This window comes from Oryctolagus cuniculus, chromosome 16 (assembly GCF_051225735.1).
Source record: "Oryctolagus cuniculus isolate XC-2025 breed Fujian yellow rabbit chromosome 16, ASM5122573v1, whole genome shotgun sequence".
Classification (NCBI taxonomy): domain Eukaryota; kingdom Metazoa; phylum Chordata; class Mammalia; order Lagomorpha; family Leporidae; genus Oryctolagus; species Oryctolagus cuniculus.
Genome location: NC_142882.1, coordinates 17,403,243 through 17,420,905, shown reverse-complemented (window position 1 = coordinate 17,420,905; position 17,663 = coordinate 17,403,243). Strand labels below are relative to the sequence as shown.

General features: G+C 41.0%; 2 protein-coding genes and 1 long non-coding RNA gene across 4 annotated transcripts in view; 2 read left to right on the top strand and 1 right to left on the bottom strand.

The window, feature by feature from the left end:
• LOC149121549 (uncharacterized) overlaps nucleotides 1-17,663 on the bottom strand; it is a 49,098-nt gene that overhangs the window by 24,194 nt on the left and 7,241 nt on the right. The window lies entirely within an intron of this gene.
• Nucleotides 4,499-5,389, top strand: LOC149121550 (olfactory receptor 7E178-like). The gene has a single exon (XM_089316281.1). The coding sequence runs from the start codon at nucleotides 4,499-4,501 to the stop codon at nucleotides 5,387-5,389; it is 891 nt and encodes a 296-aa protein (XP_089172407.1).
• LOC127486434 (olfactory receptor 7E178-like) lies at nucleotides 10,600-16,377 on the top strand. The gene is made up of 2 exons (XM_070059233.2): nucleotides 10,600-10,715; nucleotides 15,432-16,377. Exons 1-2 carry the CDS (start codon nucleotides 10,600-10,602, stop codon nucleotides 16,375-16,377), a joined length of 1,062 nt encoding a protein of 353 aa, XP_069915334.2.

The following is a 17,663-nucleotide window of genomic DNA, read 5'->3' as shown; positions in this document are numbered from 1 at the left end:
CTGAAAAGCCCATGAGAGTATTTCAGGCATGGAAAGCCAAGACACTCTGGCAAAAGATCTCTGCGAGTGATATCCCAGTGGAAAGAACAGGTCTTCAAAGAAGGAGGTACCTTTCTCTGAAGGGAGGAGAGAACCTCCACTTTGACTATGACCTTGTCTAAACAAGATAAGAGTCGGAGAACTCAGAGGGCTTCCATAGCCTTGGAAACTCATGACAGGAGCATAGGGAGATTACTGATGCCATAGACAGGAGTGTCAATTTGTAAAGTCAACAACAGGAGTCACTGTGCACTTACTCCTCATGTAGGATCTCTGTCCTGAATGTGCTGTGTATTGAGATTTAATGCTATAACGAGTACTCAAACAATATATTTCACTTTGTGTTTCTATGGGATTGCAAACTGTTGAAATCTTTACTTAATGTATACTAAACTGATCCTCTGTAAAAAAAAAAAAAAAAAAAGAAATTATCAACTCCCAACTTGACTCTCACTGGGATTAAACATGACAATAGGGCTGATCTGATTTCATCATCATTTAAAAAAATCATCTATTATTTTTCACTTTATGTTTCTGTGTGGGAGCAAACTGTTGAAATCCTTACTTAATGTATACTAAGCTGATCTTCTGTATATTAAGATAATGGAAAATGAATCTTGATGTGAATGGAAGGGGAGAGGGAGTGGGAAAGGGGAGGGTGGTGGGTGGGAGGGGTGGTATGTGGGGGAAGCCATTGTAATCCATAAATCATACTTTGGAAATTTATATTCATTAAATAAAAGTTAAAAAAAAACTGTGAACGATTTTAAAGGAACTTGTAGAACCTGTGGTTTTGATCTCTGGTGCTCTAACACTCCCTGATGGTTGGGAGAAAATGGGGGTCTTTGATAAATTGGATCCAGAGACTTTCAATGTCATTATGACTCCTGCCTGCTCCACTGATGATTTCTTTGATGTAGGGCAGGTTGTCAGTATCCTGAGAATCTGCGTTGTCATCTGAGATGATGCCTCATTGATAGAACTTCACTGGGTAATTTTTGTACTGATAATAGATACATCCCAATCATCCAAAATCATTTTGGAGCATAGACATACCCTCACAAACGTATTTGCTGTGTATTTGCTGAAGAACTGTCTTTCATTTCAGATTCCTCAGATACTAATCTGTTTCTTGGCACAGAGGAGGCATCAAAAAAATGTTAAATAATGAATAGACCTTACCTTGGCTCACAATAGTTGGCCATACTCAGTAACATGGGTCCTATAATCTCATCAGTAGCATCTGCAGCATTACTATTGTTTATAGTTATTCAAAAATCAAGGCAGAGGTTGTTTTATATAGAATAAAAAAAACCTGAGAAGGGGCAAACATTTTGTGTGGGTGAGACTCATTTTTGAGTTGGATATCCTTGTAGCTTCCCGTGCCTTGGACAATGGTATACACTGACAAACTTGCTATCTCCATAATGAGAGAATTGTGTATTTTGTATTTTAAAAAATATTTATTTATTTCAGAGGCGGAGTTACCGACAGAGAGGGAGTGACAGAGAAAGGTCTACCATCTGCTGGTGCACTGTCACAATGGCTAGAGCTGGGCCAATCCAAAAATCCAGGAGCCTCCCATATGGACACAGGGACCCAAGTGCTTGGGTCACCTTCTACTGCCTTCCCAGGCCAGAACAGAGAGCTGAATCAGAAGAGGATCAGCTGGGACTTGAACCAGTGCCCAAATGGGATGTTGGCACCACAGGCAGAGGCTTAGTCTACTCTGTCACAGTGCCAGCCCCAAATTCTGTGTTTTAAAATGTCACAGTGACCAAATATTTTGGTTCTAAACTTCCTTAGATGCTACGCCTGTCATAGATATGTGTGTTCTTCTTCCTGTATCCAGTAGACAATACAAGCACACAGGGGTACAGAGATTCACACGCATTGTGCCTGTAGTGGGTGAATGATCTGGGATGGAAACATTGATTTCCTCACCCCTTCTCAGAGCACTGTCTCCTTCACTGGAGTCAAATGGAAATATTATTCTGTCTACAAGATGAAACATCTCAGTGAGTAATCATGGGGGGATTATGACTAGATATAACCCAGGGATATATATTCAATGGTATATCTTAATAAGAGGATGTAAGTTGATTACAATTGTTTTATTGGGGCAGCAGATGTAAATGATTAATAGTAAAATTGCCTGTGCACTGAATATTGCAACTCAAACAACTCTATTCCATGCACATATCTTATAGCTATTCTCATTTGTGTGATATGGAGACAAGAATTTTTGAAAGATTGTCAGAATAAATAGACAAATGAAATGATGTTCCTCTCTCAGGTAAGGACAGGAAACAATCAAAGTATATGAAGGAGACATGAGCACTTCACAGAGAGACTTAAACCCAAGCATCAATGTATACTTGTACATTTCATGGGCAAGAGGTATATAATTCTACTCAGATGAGCTTCAAGCACTTTGCAGGTAAGTTTTAGAGAAAACTATTTAGGGATGCAGAAATTACTGCTGACTCAGAGGGGCAGGCATTGTGATAAAGTAGGTTAAGCTGCTTCATCCATATTACATTGCCCGGTTCCAGACTTGGCTTACTCTTCTTCCAATTCAGCCTCTTGCTAATATGCCTGGGAGACAGCAGATGATGGTCCAAGTACTTTGGTTCCTGCTACTTGTGTGGGAGACATGGATGGGGTTCCTTATTCCTGGCTTTGGCCTGGCACAGCCCCAGCTGTTGTAGGGATTCGGGGAATGAACCAGAGGATGGAAGATCAGTCTCTCTATCATTTTTACTCCAGATCTCTCTGCCTTTCAAATAAAATAACAGAAATTTAATAACATATTTAAAAAATTTTTCTTACAACAGCTCTACAAGGGAGATAATTATTATTGTTATTTTACAGAAGTGGTAACTATTGAGTATCTTTACATTATTTTCTGGAATTCTGTTTTGCATTTTTTCACCATTCAATGACAGTATAACCTAGCAAAATAATAAACTAACATTGCCTTTAGGCAGCTGAAGTTAGAAAAATTCATGTACCAGGAAGTGGTGACATAAAAATCCTTGAATTATGCATAGGAAGTCTGGGACTCAGAGCTGTCTTTGGAGCTTTCCTGATATCACTCAGCTCAAATGGTTTATGATCAGAAAAACAACCAAGCAGTATTGCCAGGCCATTAAGTGACACATAAGAAAAAATTTAAAAATGTTCAAAGTAAAAAGCTCTCATATATCAGGCATTTATTAAGATTCTCAGGGGACCATACAAAGAAACCTGTAGAAAATTTAAAAAATTCAAATAGTTCTTAATAGTTCACTGTTTCTAATCATTGACAGGTCCAGAATGCACTATTGTTCCAATGGTGGTCATTGATTTCACATGACTATGTGTATTAGACAATGACTTTTATGAAAATTTGAAGTCCACCAAAGCTAAGGACTGGAGTTATATATTAAATGGCACTAAGAGGCAAAAAGGAGTGAGTGTAAATAGCATAGTGGTTAAGGTGCCAGCTCCCACACAGTACTTAGGGTTGATTACTGGCCCTGGTTCCTGACTCTTGCTTCCTGTGAATACAGATCCTGGCAGGCAGTGGTCAAATGGTTGAGTCTCTACCCAGGGGAGACCTGGATTGAGATAGGATTAAGAACTCACAATTTCTACCTTGTTCCAGCCACAGCCATCACAGGCATCTGTGGAGTGAAGCAGTGGATGAGAGTATTCTTTCTCTCTAAGCAAATGAGTTAAACAATATTAGAGTGAGCACATACATCCACGAAGGAGGGGAGTCAGAAAAGCCAGGAATGGGTAGATCCCTGGAAGACAACAGACACACAACAGTATTTCCTGGTTGTGAACAATCAATGTTAGTTTGGGGTTCAGACAATACATTTGTAGCTTTATAGATGACTTATAAAAATTGTGACTGAAAGGAATTTGTTCCATTGTCTTAAAATAAAAAAGGCATATTTAACTGTTTTTAAATTTCCTTTAATTAGACTGTTTGTCATAAATACTAGATTGCATTAGACTCTGAACATAGACTTGTTAGTTCTAATGTTCTTGGCTTTCCAAAAATTGTGAGACTCTTTAAAGCTTTTACATAGAGAGAGGTAGCACAGAAACCAATCATAATATCTCTCAGAAGATTGAGTTTGTCACCATTGAGAAAGATGACAGAATTTGGTTACTGAGTGTGAATATGAAAGTGGAGTTCCAGAAGCTACAGGGAAAATCTGTATCATGCAAAAAATGCATGAATTTCACAACTGTATTACAAGAAAACCCTTTTCTTTGAATTCAACTTATTCTGTGAACACTAGCGTTACCCTCATGCTATACCCATACAAACTTGACTTGAAGACATATGGAGTGCTGGGTGCCAGTTTATCTGTTTCCTTTTACCAATCCTACTTTCCTTTCCAAAAGGAGTCCAGGTTGTTTTGAAACACAAAATCTCACACAAGTCTCAGAATTTCATCTCATGGGCTTTTCAGAAGATCCAGCCTTGCAGCTTCTCCTCTTTGTGCTGTTCCTGTCCATGTACTTGATCACGCTGCTCGGGAACCTGCTCATCGCCCTGGCCATCAGCTCAGACTCCCGCCTCCAGACCCCCATGTATTTCTTCCTCTGCAACCTGTCCTTGGCTGATGTGGGTTTCACTTCCACCACGATTTCCAAGATGATTGTGGACATCCACACTCACAGCACAGGCATCTCCTATGTGGGCTGCCTGACACAGATGTCTCTCTTTATTATCTTTGGGTGCATGGATGATTTGCTTCTGACCGTGATGGCCTATGACCGGTTTGTCGCCATTTGTCATCCATTGTATTACCAGGTCATCATGAACCCCTGCCGCTGTGGCTTCTTGGTTTCAGTGTCGGTTGTGGCCAGCCTTTTGGAATCTCTGCTGCAGAATTTGATGGTATTAAGAGCTACCTGCTTCAAAGATGTTGACATTTCTAATTTCTTCTGTGAACCTTCCCAGCTTCTCACTCTTGCTTTCTCTGACACTTTCACTCATGACACAGCCATATATTTTGTTGGCATCATATATGGTTTTCTCCCTATCTCAGGGATTCTCCACTCTTACTACAAAATCATTTCCTCCGTTCTGAGAGTCCCATCAGCTGGTGGGAAGTACAAAGCCTTCTCCACCTGTGGCTCTCACGTGACTGTTGTATGTTTATTTTATGGAACATCCCTTGGGGTGTATCTCACTTCAGCAGCCTCACTTTCTTCCAGGAAGTGTGCAGTGGCCTCAGTGATGTACACTGTGGTCATCCCCCTGCTCAACGCCTTTATCTACAGCCTGAGGAACAGGGACATCAAGAGGGCTATTTGGAGACTTCTCAGTCAGCAAGCTATTTAGAGCACAGATTGGAAGGCAGCAAAACTCAGCATCCAGACCCTAAAATCTCACCTGGCTCATCACATCACACATGAGGCTCTCATGGCTTTCATGCATCTTCTTTTGTAACTGAGATTTCCTGTTTTGCTCTTTCTTTATGGAAACATTATATCTTTACCCTTGCATACCTGACTCATATTGTACCTATGGAGCCTTCTCTAGTTCATTATGGATGATCAAGTTATCCTGGAAAAAGAAAATATACTTTGCCTTTTTGTTATTTAAAATTGATATCTGGGCCAGCCCTGTGGCTCAATAGGCTAATCCTCCACCTTGCGGCGCCGGCACACTGGGTTGTAGTCCCAGTCGGGGCGCTGGATTCTGTCCCAGTTGCCCCTCTTCCAGGCCAGCTCTCTGCTGTGGCCAGGGAGTGCAGTGGAGGATGGCCCAGGTGCTTGGGTCCTGCACCCCATGAATGACCAGGAGAAGCACCTGGCTCCTGCCTTCGGACAGTGCGGTGCACCGGCTGCAGCATGCCAACTGCAGTGGCCATTGGAGGGTGAACCAAAGGCAAAAAGGAAGACCTTTATAAAAAAATAAAAAAAAGAATTGATATCTGTTCCATAATTTTAATGTACTTTCCACTCACATTTCCATTCTTATCCTTGTAACTTATTTGACCTCGTTATCCGTGATGCAGCATATCACTGCTCCTTTTTATGAAACCCTCTAAGGAACTTTAACAATTCTGATGCCTGGATTTCACTACCAGAGGTTCTGATGTCTTGAAGTGATGTGTGGTCTGAGTATGGAAATTTCCAAGCACCCAGGATAAGCTGAAAAATTTGCTGACAGTTCATTAGTAACTTCATTTTATGTGATGAGTCATGTTTCCCTTGCTATTTCCATGATTTTCTCTTTGTTATTTTTACAGTTTAGTTATAAATTGTGTTGAATGTGTTATAATTGGGGTTCATGGAGCTTAAATGTGTATGTCCACTTCTTTCTTCAAATTTGGGAAGTTTCCAATTGCAGTCATTATCTCTTCAAACTGGTGCACTTGCACTCTCTCTCTCCTTTCTGTGGATCTCCCACAATACATATACTTGTCTGCTTGTGTTATCCCATAAGATCCTTCCAATAAATAAAAGCCCAGGACCAAATGGCTTCACTGCTGAATTCTATCAGATATTTAATGAGGAATTAATCCCAAATCTATTCAAGATATTCAAAGCAGTTGAAAGGGAGGGAATCTTCCCAAACATCTTCTATGAGGCCAACATCACCTTAATTCTTAAACCAGAAAAAGATACAACAAAAAATTATAGATCAATACCCTTGAGGAATGTAGATGCAAAAGTCCTCGACAAAATACTAACTAAATGAATCCAACAACACAGCAGAAAGAACATTCACCCAGATCAAGTGGGATTTATCCCTGGTATGCAGGGTGGTTCAATATTCAAAAAGGAATAAATGTGATATATGTCACATTAACAAACTGAAGAACAAAAGCCATACGATGATCTCAATAGATGCAGAGATAGCATTTGATAAAATACAACACCCTTTCATGATGGAAACCTTAAGCAACTTGTGTATGGAAGGAACACTCCTCAACAGAATCAAGGCAATATATGACAAATCTACAGCCAGCATCTTATTGAATGGGGAAAAGTTGGAAGCATTGCAACTAAGGTCTGGAAACAGATAAGGATGCCCATTCTCACCACTGCTATTCAATAAAGTTTCAACCAGAGCCATTAGCCAAGAAAAAGAAATCACAGGGATGCCAATTCGGAAGAAGGAAGTCAAACTATCCCTGCATGCAGATGACATGGTTCTGTATATAGGGGAAACAAAGACTCACTAAGAGACTATTGGAACTCATAAAAGAGTTTGTAAAGTGGCAGGATACTAAATTAATACACAAAAATGAATAGCCTTTCTATATGAAGACAATGTCATGGCTGAGACAGAACTTCTAAGATCATTCCATTTACAATAGATAGGAGAAAAATTAAATCCCTTGGAATAAATTTAAACAAGGAGGTCAAAGACTTTTATGATAGAAATTATAAAACCTTCAAGAAAGAAATGGAAGAGGAGATAAAAAAATGTAAAAACCTCCATTTTCATGAATTGGAAGAATCAATATCATCAAAATGTCCATACTACCAAAAGCAACTTACAGATTCAATGAACTACCAATCAAAATACCAAGGACATTCTTTTCAGAACTAGAAAAAATGATGCTAACATTCATATGGAAACAAAAGAAACCCTGAATAGCTAAAGCAATTTTATAAGACAAACACAAATTGAAAGCATCATAATACCAGATTTCAAGACACACTACAGGGTAGTTATTATCAAAACTACCTGGTACTGGAAAAAAAAAGATGTGTATACCAATGGAACAGAATAGACACTCAAGACATCATCCATGCATCTACAAGCAATATTTTTGATGAAGGAACTAAAATCAATCTCTTGAGCAAGGACAGTCTCTTGAACAACGGTCCTGGGGAAACTGGATTTTCACACTCAGAATTATGAAACTAGACCCTTACACAAAAACTAGACACTTACTCAAAAATAGATCCACTCAAAATAGATAAAACACAAAAATCTATGACCTGATACCATGAAATTACTAGAGATCACTGGCGAAACTCTGTGTGACATTGGCATAGGCAAAGACTTCTTGGAAAAGACACAAGAAACACAGGGAATCACAGCAAAAATAGGCTAATTCTCCTCTGCCAAAGAAACACTATTGACATGAAGAGGCAATTGACAGAATGGGAGACATTCTTTGCAAACTATGCAACAGATAAAAGATTAATATCCAGAATTTTTGAAGAACTCAAGAAACTCAATCACAACAAAATAAACAATCCAGCTAAGAAATGGGCAGAGGACTTAGACTGGCATTTTTCTTTTTTTTTTCAAGATATTTTATTTATTCATTTGACAGGTAGAGTTACAAACAGTGAGAGGGAGAGACACAGAGAAAGGTATTCCATCCATTGGTTCAGTACCCAAATGGCCACAATGGCCAGAGCTGTTCGATCCAAAGCCAGAAGTCAGGAGCTTCTTCCAAGTCTCCCATGTGGGTGCAGGGGCCCAAGGACTAGGGCCATCTTCTACTACTTTCCCAGGCCATAACAGGGGGCTGGCTTGGAAGAGGAGCAGCCGAGACTATAACCAGAACCCATTTGGGATGCTGGTGCCGCAAGCAGAGGGTTAACCTACTGTGCCATGGCGCTGGGCCCTACACTGTCATTTTTCAAAAGAGGAAATTCAAATGGCCAACAGACACTTGAAAAAATGCTCAGGATCACTAGCCATGAGGGAAATACAAATCACAACCACAATGAGGTTCTATCTCCTACCCCAGTTAGAACGGCTTTCATACAAAAATCAACAAACAACAAATGCTGGTGAGGATATGGACAAAAGGCATCCTTGTCCACTGTTGGTGGGAATATATACTGGTATAGCCACTGTGGAAGACAGTATAGAGATACCTCAGAAATCTCAATATAGACCTACCATATGATCTAGCCATTCCACTCTTGGGAATTTAAACAAACCAAAAGAAATCAGCATATGAAAGAATTATCTGTACCTTCATGGGTACAGATAATAATAGGAATAAATACACGAGGCAGACAAAACCTGCCTTTCTGAATGCTCTCCTACAGGACAATTTGGCTGAGAGCATGATGGCTTGCTAGGTTGTCTGATATGCTGGAGAGAGAGATTAGTCAGTCTGTGGTGCTCATAGACCACCACCAAAAGCTCTGTACATCTCAGAGTGCTCAAGAGCACACAGGAGGACAGATCAGCCTGTGTCTTCAGCCTTACAGAATGCTGGTCCCAAGGGCAGGCATTTGGCCGAGCAGTTGGGATTCCCCTTGGGATGCCCACATCCCATACTGAAGAACCTGAGTTTGACTCTTGGCTCCTCTGTCAGTTCCCTCTTCCCATTAAAGTGCTTGTAGAGAGGCAGCAGATCTTGGCTCAAGCAATTTCATTCCTGCCTCCTGTGTGGGAGACTCGGGTTGAGTTCTTAGCTCCTGGCTTTTGCCTGGCCAAGTTCTGTGGGTATTTGGGGAGTGACCTGGTGAATAGAAGAACTCTCTCTTTGTTGGCCTTTGTCCTTCTACATTTAAATACAAGTGAAGAGTTAATTTTTAAAAAGTCTGATACTAATGCAGTAAAAATTGTGCTTGTGTCAATTACTCCAAGAGTCATCCACATTAGGAGGCCCAGGGCTGTCTGTCTTCCCAACAGTCCTAAGGAGAGAGCCTCAGCTCTTATTGCTTACTGGGAATGATGGGGCAATGGGACCTCATTCCCCAGTCATGCCCCACAGCAAGAGAGCTCAGCCAAGTGTGTTCTATGGGATACAGATGAACTATGCGGCACTGTTGGAAGCATTTTTTCCTCCTATACCAGACCAGTAGGATGGTTGGAATAACTAGACTGACCAGCCCCAAAATGAAAAGTGTCTACCTGAATTTTATAGTCTTGGTTCATTGGAGGCAATTCAAGAAATCTAACTCAGAAATCTGCTTTGCCTTCACACTACTGCTATCTACTATATGACAATACACAAACTAGCGATGCTTTTGTACATATGTAGGATCTTTCACAAGTTCATGAAAATACATATTATCAACTTATCAGTTAATTACAGTTTTCTGCAAACTTTTAAAGTGTGCTTTTTAACCTACTGCTTCTGAAGTATTGGAGTATAAGGACAAAGAAATATGTAACTATCAATAGTTTTGTAATCTATGAGTATAATTCAGTAAGAATCTTAACCTGGAGATGAAGACTAATTCAAATTAGTAAAAAGCACGTGAGTTCCGAAGACATAAAATACAAACCCAAGCAAAGTCTTAGGAAATGAAATAGGAAGCTCTATTTAGAGACTAATGCTAACCAAGAAAGTGAAAAGAGTATCTGATTATTGGTATACAACATACAATTCTCCTGAGGTTTCATGATGAATAAAATGGATTGGGAGACATAAAAAAAATCACATACTCAGCTATGAAACTGAAAACAGAAGTCTGAGTTTTATGTCAAGATTTTGCAACTTGGATGTCAGCACCAAAGGGCACAGGTGACCTTCCTTGTGGACAGGTTCCAGGTACACTTATTTTCTCCTATTCCTCTTCCATGAATATCGGCAAGTCCTCGGGGACTAGGGTAACATGGACTGGCTGGCTAATTGGGAGCTCTGTGCATTGAGCATCCAAGGTCCTAATAATGAGCTGGCACATTCATACCTTGGCCTTCCTGGTGGAAACATAGTGGCTGCACTCCCATTGTGAGCATCTGCACCAGGAGGCCCCTGCCTGAGTCTGTCTCCAGTCCTGAGTGCAGAGCCCGAGGCTCCCTCCATTGCACTCCAGGCAGAAGAGGAGCAGTGGAGCCCTCACCCTTGGTCATGCTTCAGTTGAGACTCAGCGCAGCCCAGTAAGTGTGGAGGGATAGCAGGGAAGGAGGTTGGACTCTTAGGAACATTGTTTTCTCCTCATCAGAAGAAAAGTGAGAGTTGGGCTAGACTTGTGGGAGGGAACCAATAAGCAAAGCTTCATCCCAGAGAACTGTGAAGTCTATGTTCTTGTTTCTCACAGGAGTCCCAGATATCTCATTCAGAGTTTGGCTTTCCTCCTGTATTAAGTCTTACTCCTTTGGAATCCTCTTCATGACAGCAGCAAATGCATCTCTAAGCTGTCTCCTGAACTCAGAAACATGATCATAAAGGCAATGATGAGGATGCCAGAGACCATAACATTGTGAGCATTTATTAAGGGCTTCCTAAGTGCCAGGCTCTGAACTGTTGCAAGTAGGCTGTTTCACTACATCTGCACAATCTCCCAAGTTTTGTTGCACAGATTAGCTCAGGAAATTTTTGTGACTTGTATCTGGTTATCAGGTACAATGAATTGAGGCCACATCTTTAAAAAAAGAATTATTTCATTTGAACGTTAGAGAGAGGGAAAGGCAGAGAGTGAGAAAGGTCTTCCATCCACTGGTTCACTCCTGAGATGGCCACATAAGCTGAGGCTGTGCCAGGATGAAGCCAGGAACTCCATCCAGGTTTCTCTTGTGGGTGCAGGAGCCCAAGGACTTGGGTCATCTTATGTTGCTTTCCCAGGTGTGTTACCAGGGAAATGGATTGGAAGTGAAGCATCCAGGACTTGAACTGTTGCCCATATGGAATGCCAGGGCTGCAGGCTGTAGCTTTAGTCAATACACCACAGCACTGGACCCTGAAACCACATCTGAATCAGACACAGGGCACATGGCCACTCTGGTAACCCCAGCAGCAGTTTCACTTTCTGTCCACTGTGCTCTTTCCATGGGCTTCTCTGACGATTGTGGGCAGTCATGTGTGAAGTGTGGTGGAGCTCAAAGGCTAAGATCACAGGAGCCCAGGCCCATGATAACTCAGAGGAAATGCCTCTCCTGACCCCACACCTGGGTTTCACTTCTACCTCCTTCCTCACCACTCTTGTAATCACTCCTGTCTTTTCAGAGACATAAAAATAGGGTGTTGGTTTCCATTTCTGACTGCAGAACTGGAAAGAGATTACCAACAGTCCTCAGAGTTTCCTGTAGTTTAGATCACTGGAGTTCTGCTTAAGTCTTTCTGAGCAGGAGGAGATAATGAAGAAGTTGAATACACCAGTTTCTGATGCTTATAATGTAGTGTTGAATCCTATCTGCTCCACGGCAAGTTGTTGGCAGTTCTGAGAGTCAGCATTGTCATTTGAGTTGGGACCTCATCTACAGAGCTGACAAAGCTCTTGTCCTCCAATGAGAGGACTTCAGAATGTTCATGGAAAAATGGAATGAAAAATATGAATTACTGCTTTTGAAATGAACATAGATTTTTTTCCTAATACATTATTTTCCATACGTTATCAATTTTTTACAGATGCTTTTTTTGGAAAATACACTTTTTTTTTGTCTAAAGACTTCTAAGCTTCAATACGGCCATGTACATGTATTTTTCAGAAGAATGATGCACTCCCTTTCATTTCTGATTCCCCTGACCCTATTCCTGGCTTGGCAGAGTGGAGGCATCAGCAATGAAGATCTCTGTTACAGGTTCAGTAGACCCTTCCATGGCTTGCAATAACTGGCCGTCATCAGTGTGGCTTTAACACACTCAGTGCTTCCTTGAAGATCCCTTTCAGAAAAGTCCCACAGAACTAGAGACCATGGAATAGCACGTGTTTGCATCTCTGTGAAGGGCACATGGATCCTGTAATGACACTTAATGTAATCTACAGCAAAATCTTTGTTTCTGAGTATTCAAAAATCAAGGCAGAGCTGTGTTTCACATCTAGCACAAATGCACAGAGAGAAGGGGGCAGGCAATCCTTGTGCCCGAGCTGAGGCATGTTCTAGAGTACCCTTTGCCAGCATCATTTATCAACAATTTCTTGTTTCTCCAATTACAGAATCTTTATTTTGAAAAATCATGATGACCACATGCTTAAGCTCTCAATTCCCCTAGATGATAATCTGTCACAGATATGGGTGTTATTCTTCCTATGTCCAGTGGACAATACAATCACGGGGAGGTTGAGAGATTTACACACCTGTTGGCACGTATTGTAGGTGAATGATGCTGATTTCCTGACTCCTTCCATACAGCAAGCAGAAATATTATGACAAGTAGAAATAACATTCCCACACAACTTGAAATTTCTTATTAGGAAAGGATTACTACTAGATATTAAACAGAGAAACATTTGATGATACATCAAATATATAGGTGATGTATATATATAGATGGTATATCAAATATATAGTTAGTATATATTTGGTATATCAAAGATATATTTGTTTGTTTTTATTGGGATAGCAAACAGGTGTTGGACAAAACTACATGTGCATCAAATTTTGCTATTCAACCAGAAATCCTCACTTGTGTGATATGAAGAGAGGGACAAAGATTTCAAAAGCTTGTCGTAACAATGCACGTACAAATTAGATGATGTCCCCCTCCCAGGTAAAGATGTGAAGCAGATGAAATGCTTGAAGTGCATGTACATCCCAGAGGGGCTGAAAACCCAGCTTCAGTGCACCCTAGTCTGTTTCAGGGGCAGTAGGTGTGTATACTAGACACATTCATGTAACTTTCAGGTGAGTTTTAAAGAAATCTACTTAGAGATGCACAAACTAATGCTCACATGAAGGAGCATGCATTGTGGTGCAGTTGGTTGAGCCTCAGCTTGGGAAATTCACATCCCATAGAGGAGTACCTGGGTCAAGACCCAGTTACTCTGCTTCTGACCAAGCTTTCTACTAACATGCATGTCAGACAGCAGGTGATGGCCCAGTTACTCAGGTTTATGATATCAGATAGGAAATCTGGATGGAATTCTGGGCTCCAGCCTCAGCCTGTGCTTGTGGGCATTTGAGGAGTGAACCAGTAGATGGAAGATACCTCTGTTTTAAATATGAAAAAAAAGAATAAAGAAAGATAAAAAGAATTAAGAAAATTTCCTTGCAACAGTCTTATAGGGCAAACATCCATTTCATGGATGAAGAATCTGCAAAAGTATGCTTGCATTATTTCCTGGAATTCTGTTTTGCATTTTTTTCTCAGTTCAATCATAGCTTCTCCTGCTACCATAATGAACTACAGTTGTCTTAGGGCAGACAGAGAATTGCAACCCATGGATAAGGAAAGGTTAATACTACAATATTTTCTTTAGGCATAGGAAGATTGGAACTCAAAGTTGACTTTGGACCCTGTTTGATAGCAAACACTTCAACTGCAAATAAGAGGGTTTATGATCATAAAATTGTAAAGCAGCATTACTAGGTTGCTATGAAAAAAGGAACATTTTGAAAATATTTAAATAAGGTACACCTCTCAAACACAAGATAATTTACTGAGATCTTGAGGCAAATACAAAAATTACCTGTTTAAGCTTTTGAAAATTCAGACATTTCTTATAAAAATCCTTATTTCTGATCCCTGACAGGTGTAGAAAACACTAAAGTTACATTTGTGGTCATTGCTTTTGTATGATTATGTGCACTTAATTAAACCACATTTATCAAAATTTGACCCCCACCAATGACCAGGATAGAAGTTATGGATCACACAGCAGACAGACAGGAGTGGGCACACAACATGGTTAAGATCCCCCCTCCTACTTAGGAGTGTCTGAGTTTGATTTCAGGCTATCATTCATGACTTGGCTTCCTTCCAGACTGTGGGAGGCAGTGGTGATGACTCAAGTACTTGGGTGACTGCTACCCATGTAGGAGACCCGGATCAAGTTTCAGCTCCCAGGGTTGCGAGTGGGAGGGAAGTTATTGGGGGGGGAAGCCACTGTATTCCAAAATCTGTGCTTTGGAAATTTATATTTATTAAATAAAAGTTAAAAAAATTCCAACTCCCGGCTTCTGCAGTAGTCCATCCAAGACACTGTAGACATTTGGGAGTGAATCAATGGGCTGGCTGGCTGGGTGGCTTGCTCTCTCTCTTTCCCTTCTTCCCTCCCTCCTTCCCTGTCTGTGTGTCTCCCTATCAAACAAAAAGGAGATACAGAAGGGAAACCAGAAAACCTGAGAATTATGAAACCTCTGAAAAATAAAGAACACACAACAGTATTTTCCTATCATGAACGATCAACATTAAGTTAGTGTTGACATAACACAGTCCTAGCATTTAGAGTGCACTTAAGTCAATGGAATTTGTACCTTTGCTAAAATAAGGTATATTTAACTGCTTCTTAATTACCCTTATTTAGAATATTATCTTTGAAGGCAAAAGGGCATTTTGCATTTGTTATTAAATGTTTAGGTTGCATTTGATGTGTTCATGGACTTGGTAGGTCTAGTGTTCTGGATTTCCTAACATTTTTCAGTTGCTCCAACGACAGTTCTTTTAATTTTATTTATTCTATGGACCATAGACTTGCGCTTATGTTATACCCTTGACTAGCTGAATTAAAACTATAGAAAAAAAAAAACTAAGCGGCACTTTTTCCATCCCTCTCTCTTTTTCCAGAAGGAGCGCAGGCTCTGTTGAAACACAAAATCGGACGTGTGTCCCAGAATTCCATCTTGTGGGCTTCTCACAGGATCCAGCCCTGCAGTACCTCCTGTTAGTGCTGTTCCTGTCCATGTACCTGGTCACGGTGCTCGGGAACCTGCTCATCATCCTGCTCATCATCTCTGACACCCACCTGCACACCCCCATGTACTTCTTCCTCTGCAACCTGTCCTTGGCTGACATGGGTTTTACCTCCACCACGGTTCCCAAGATGATTGTGGACATCCACACTCACAGCACAGTCATCTCCTATGTGGGCTGCCTGACACAGATGTCTCTCTTTCTCATCTGTGGATGCATGGATGATTTGATTCTGACCGTGATGGCCTATGACCGGTTTGTCGCCATTTGTCATCCATTGCATTACCAGGTCATCATGAACCCCTGCCGCTGTGCTTTCTTGGTTACAGTGTCTTTTTTCAGCAGCCTTTTGGAATCCCTGGTGCACAACTTGATATTATTACCAGTTACCTGCTACAAGGCAGCTGAAATTTCTAATTTCTTTTGTGACCCTTCTCAGCTTCTCAATCTTACATGTGATGACCCCTTCAACCATGACATAGTCATATATCTTATTGGTATTGTATTTGGGTTTTTCCCTATCTCAGGGATCCTCTTCTCTTACTATAAAATCGTGTCCTCCATTCTGAGAGTCCCATCCCCAGACGGGAAGTACAAAGCCTTCTCCACCTGTGGCTCTCACCTGTTGGTCGTTTGCTTATTTTATGGATCAGGTTTAGGTGTGTATCTCAGTGCATCCTTCTCCACCTCTTCCAGAAAGAGTGCTGTGGCCTCACTGATGTACACTCTGGTCACCCCTATGTTGAACCCCTTCATCTACAGCCTGAGGAACAGGGACATCAAGAGAGCTCTGCAGAGAATTGTCAACAGAATAAGCTAATCTCACTGCCCTTGCCATCCTTGTGCTCCTAGAACTGAAATGGGCAGCTCCAAGAAGTCCAGAATCAGTCCTCAGGTCACAGCATGTGAAGGCATCTATCATCATCTCCACGTCTTTTGGGCTTCTCTTTCCACAACCATTCCTCTCAACATATGGGAAGCTAACGCTGTATGCTGGGGCTTTAACTTGCTGTGTCACTGTGCAGGCCCCAGGTTGGAGCTCTTAAAAATCACTACTCTACTTTCCACCTTTCTTTATAAAAGGTCACTCATGGTCACTAACCTTAACTACATATGAAGTGTGGTGCATTTCACTCATCTCTTCTCTCCCCACTCAGGCCTCAGTATTGGAGAGAGCCCCTTTAGTTATCATTTCTGTTCACACGTTTTTCCTTCTTTGCCTTTGTCCTACAGTAACTATTGGACCCATTGTCCATATGACTGGTTTAATTCTGTAATTAATACACAGTTATTCTTAAGTGTTGAAATTTAACTGAAATGTGATCCCTGTTAAACATAAGAGTGGGAATAAGAGAGGGAAGAGATGTATAAGTTGGGACATGCTCAAGCTGACTTGCCCCAAATGGTAGAGTTAGAAACATACCAGGGGACTCCAATTTAATCCCATCAAGGTGGCTTGTACCAATGCCATCTCACTATTCCAAGTGATCAATTTCAGTTCACAATTGATCATAATGAAAGGACTAAGAGTCAAAGGGAGCACATAAACAAGTCTAGTACCTGCTAACACTAACCGATACAATAAATAAAGGGGAGAGTGATCCAACATGGGAAGTGAGATACTCAGCAGACTCATAGAATGGCGGATGTCCTAAACTGCACTCTGGCCTCAGAATCAGCCCTAAAGGCATTCCGATCTGGCTGAAAAGCCCATGAGAGTATTTCAGGCATGGAAAGACAGGACACTCTGGTAAAAAAAAAAAAAAAAAAAAAAAAAAAAAAAAAAACTAAATGAAAGATCTCTGTGAGTGAGATCCCAGTGCAAAGAACAGGTCTTCAAAGAAGGAGGTACCTTTCTCTGAAGGGAGGAGAGAACCTCCACTTTGACTATGACCTTGTCTAAACAAGATAAGAGTCGGAGAGCTCAAGGGGCTTCCATAGCCTAGGAAACTCATGACTGGTGCATAGGGAGATTACTGATACCATAAACAGGAGTGTCAATTGGTAAAGTCAACAACAGGAGTCACTGTGCACTTACTCCTCATGTAGGATCTCTGTCCTTAATGTGCTGTACATTGAGGCTTAGTGCTATAACGAGTACTCAAA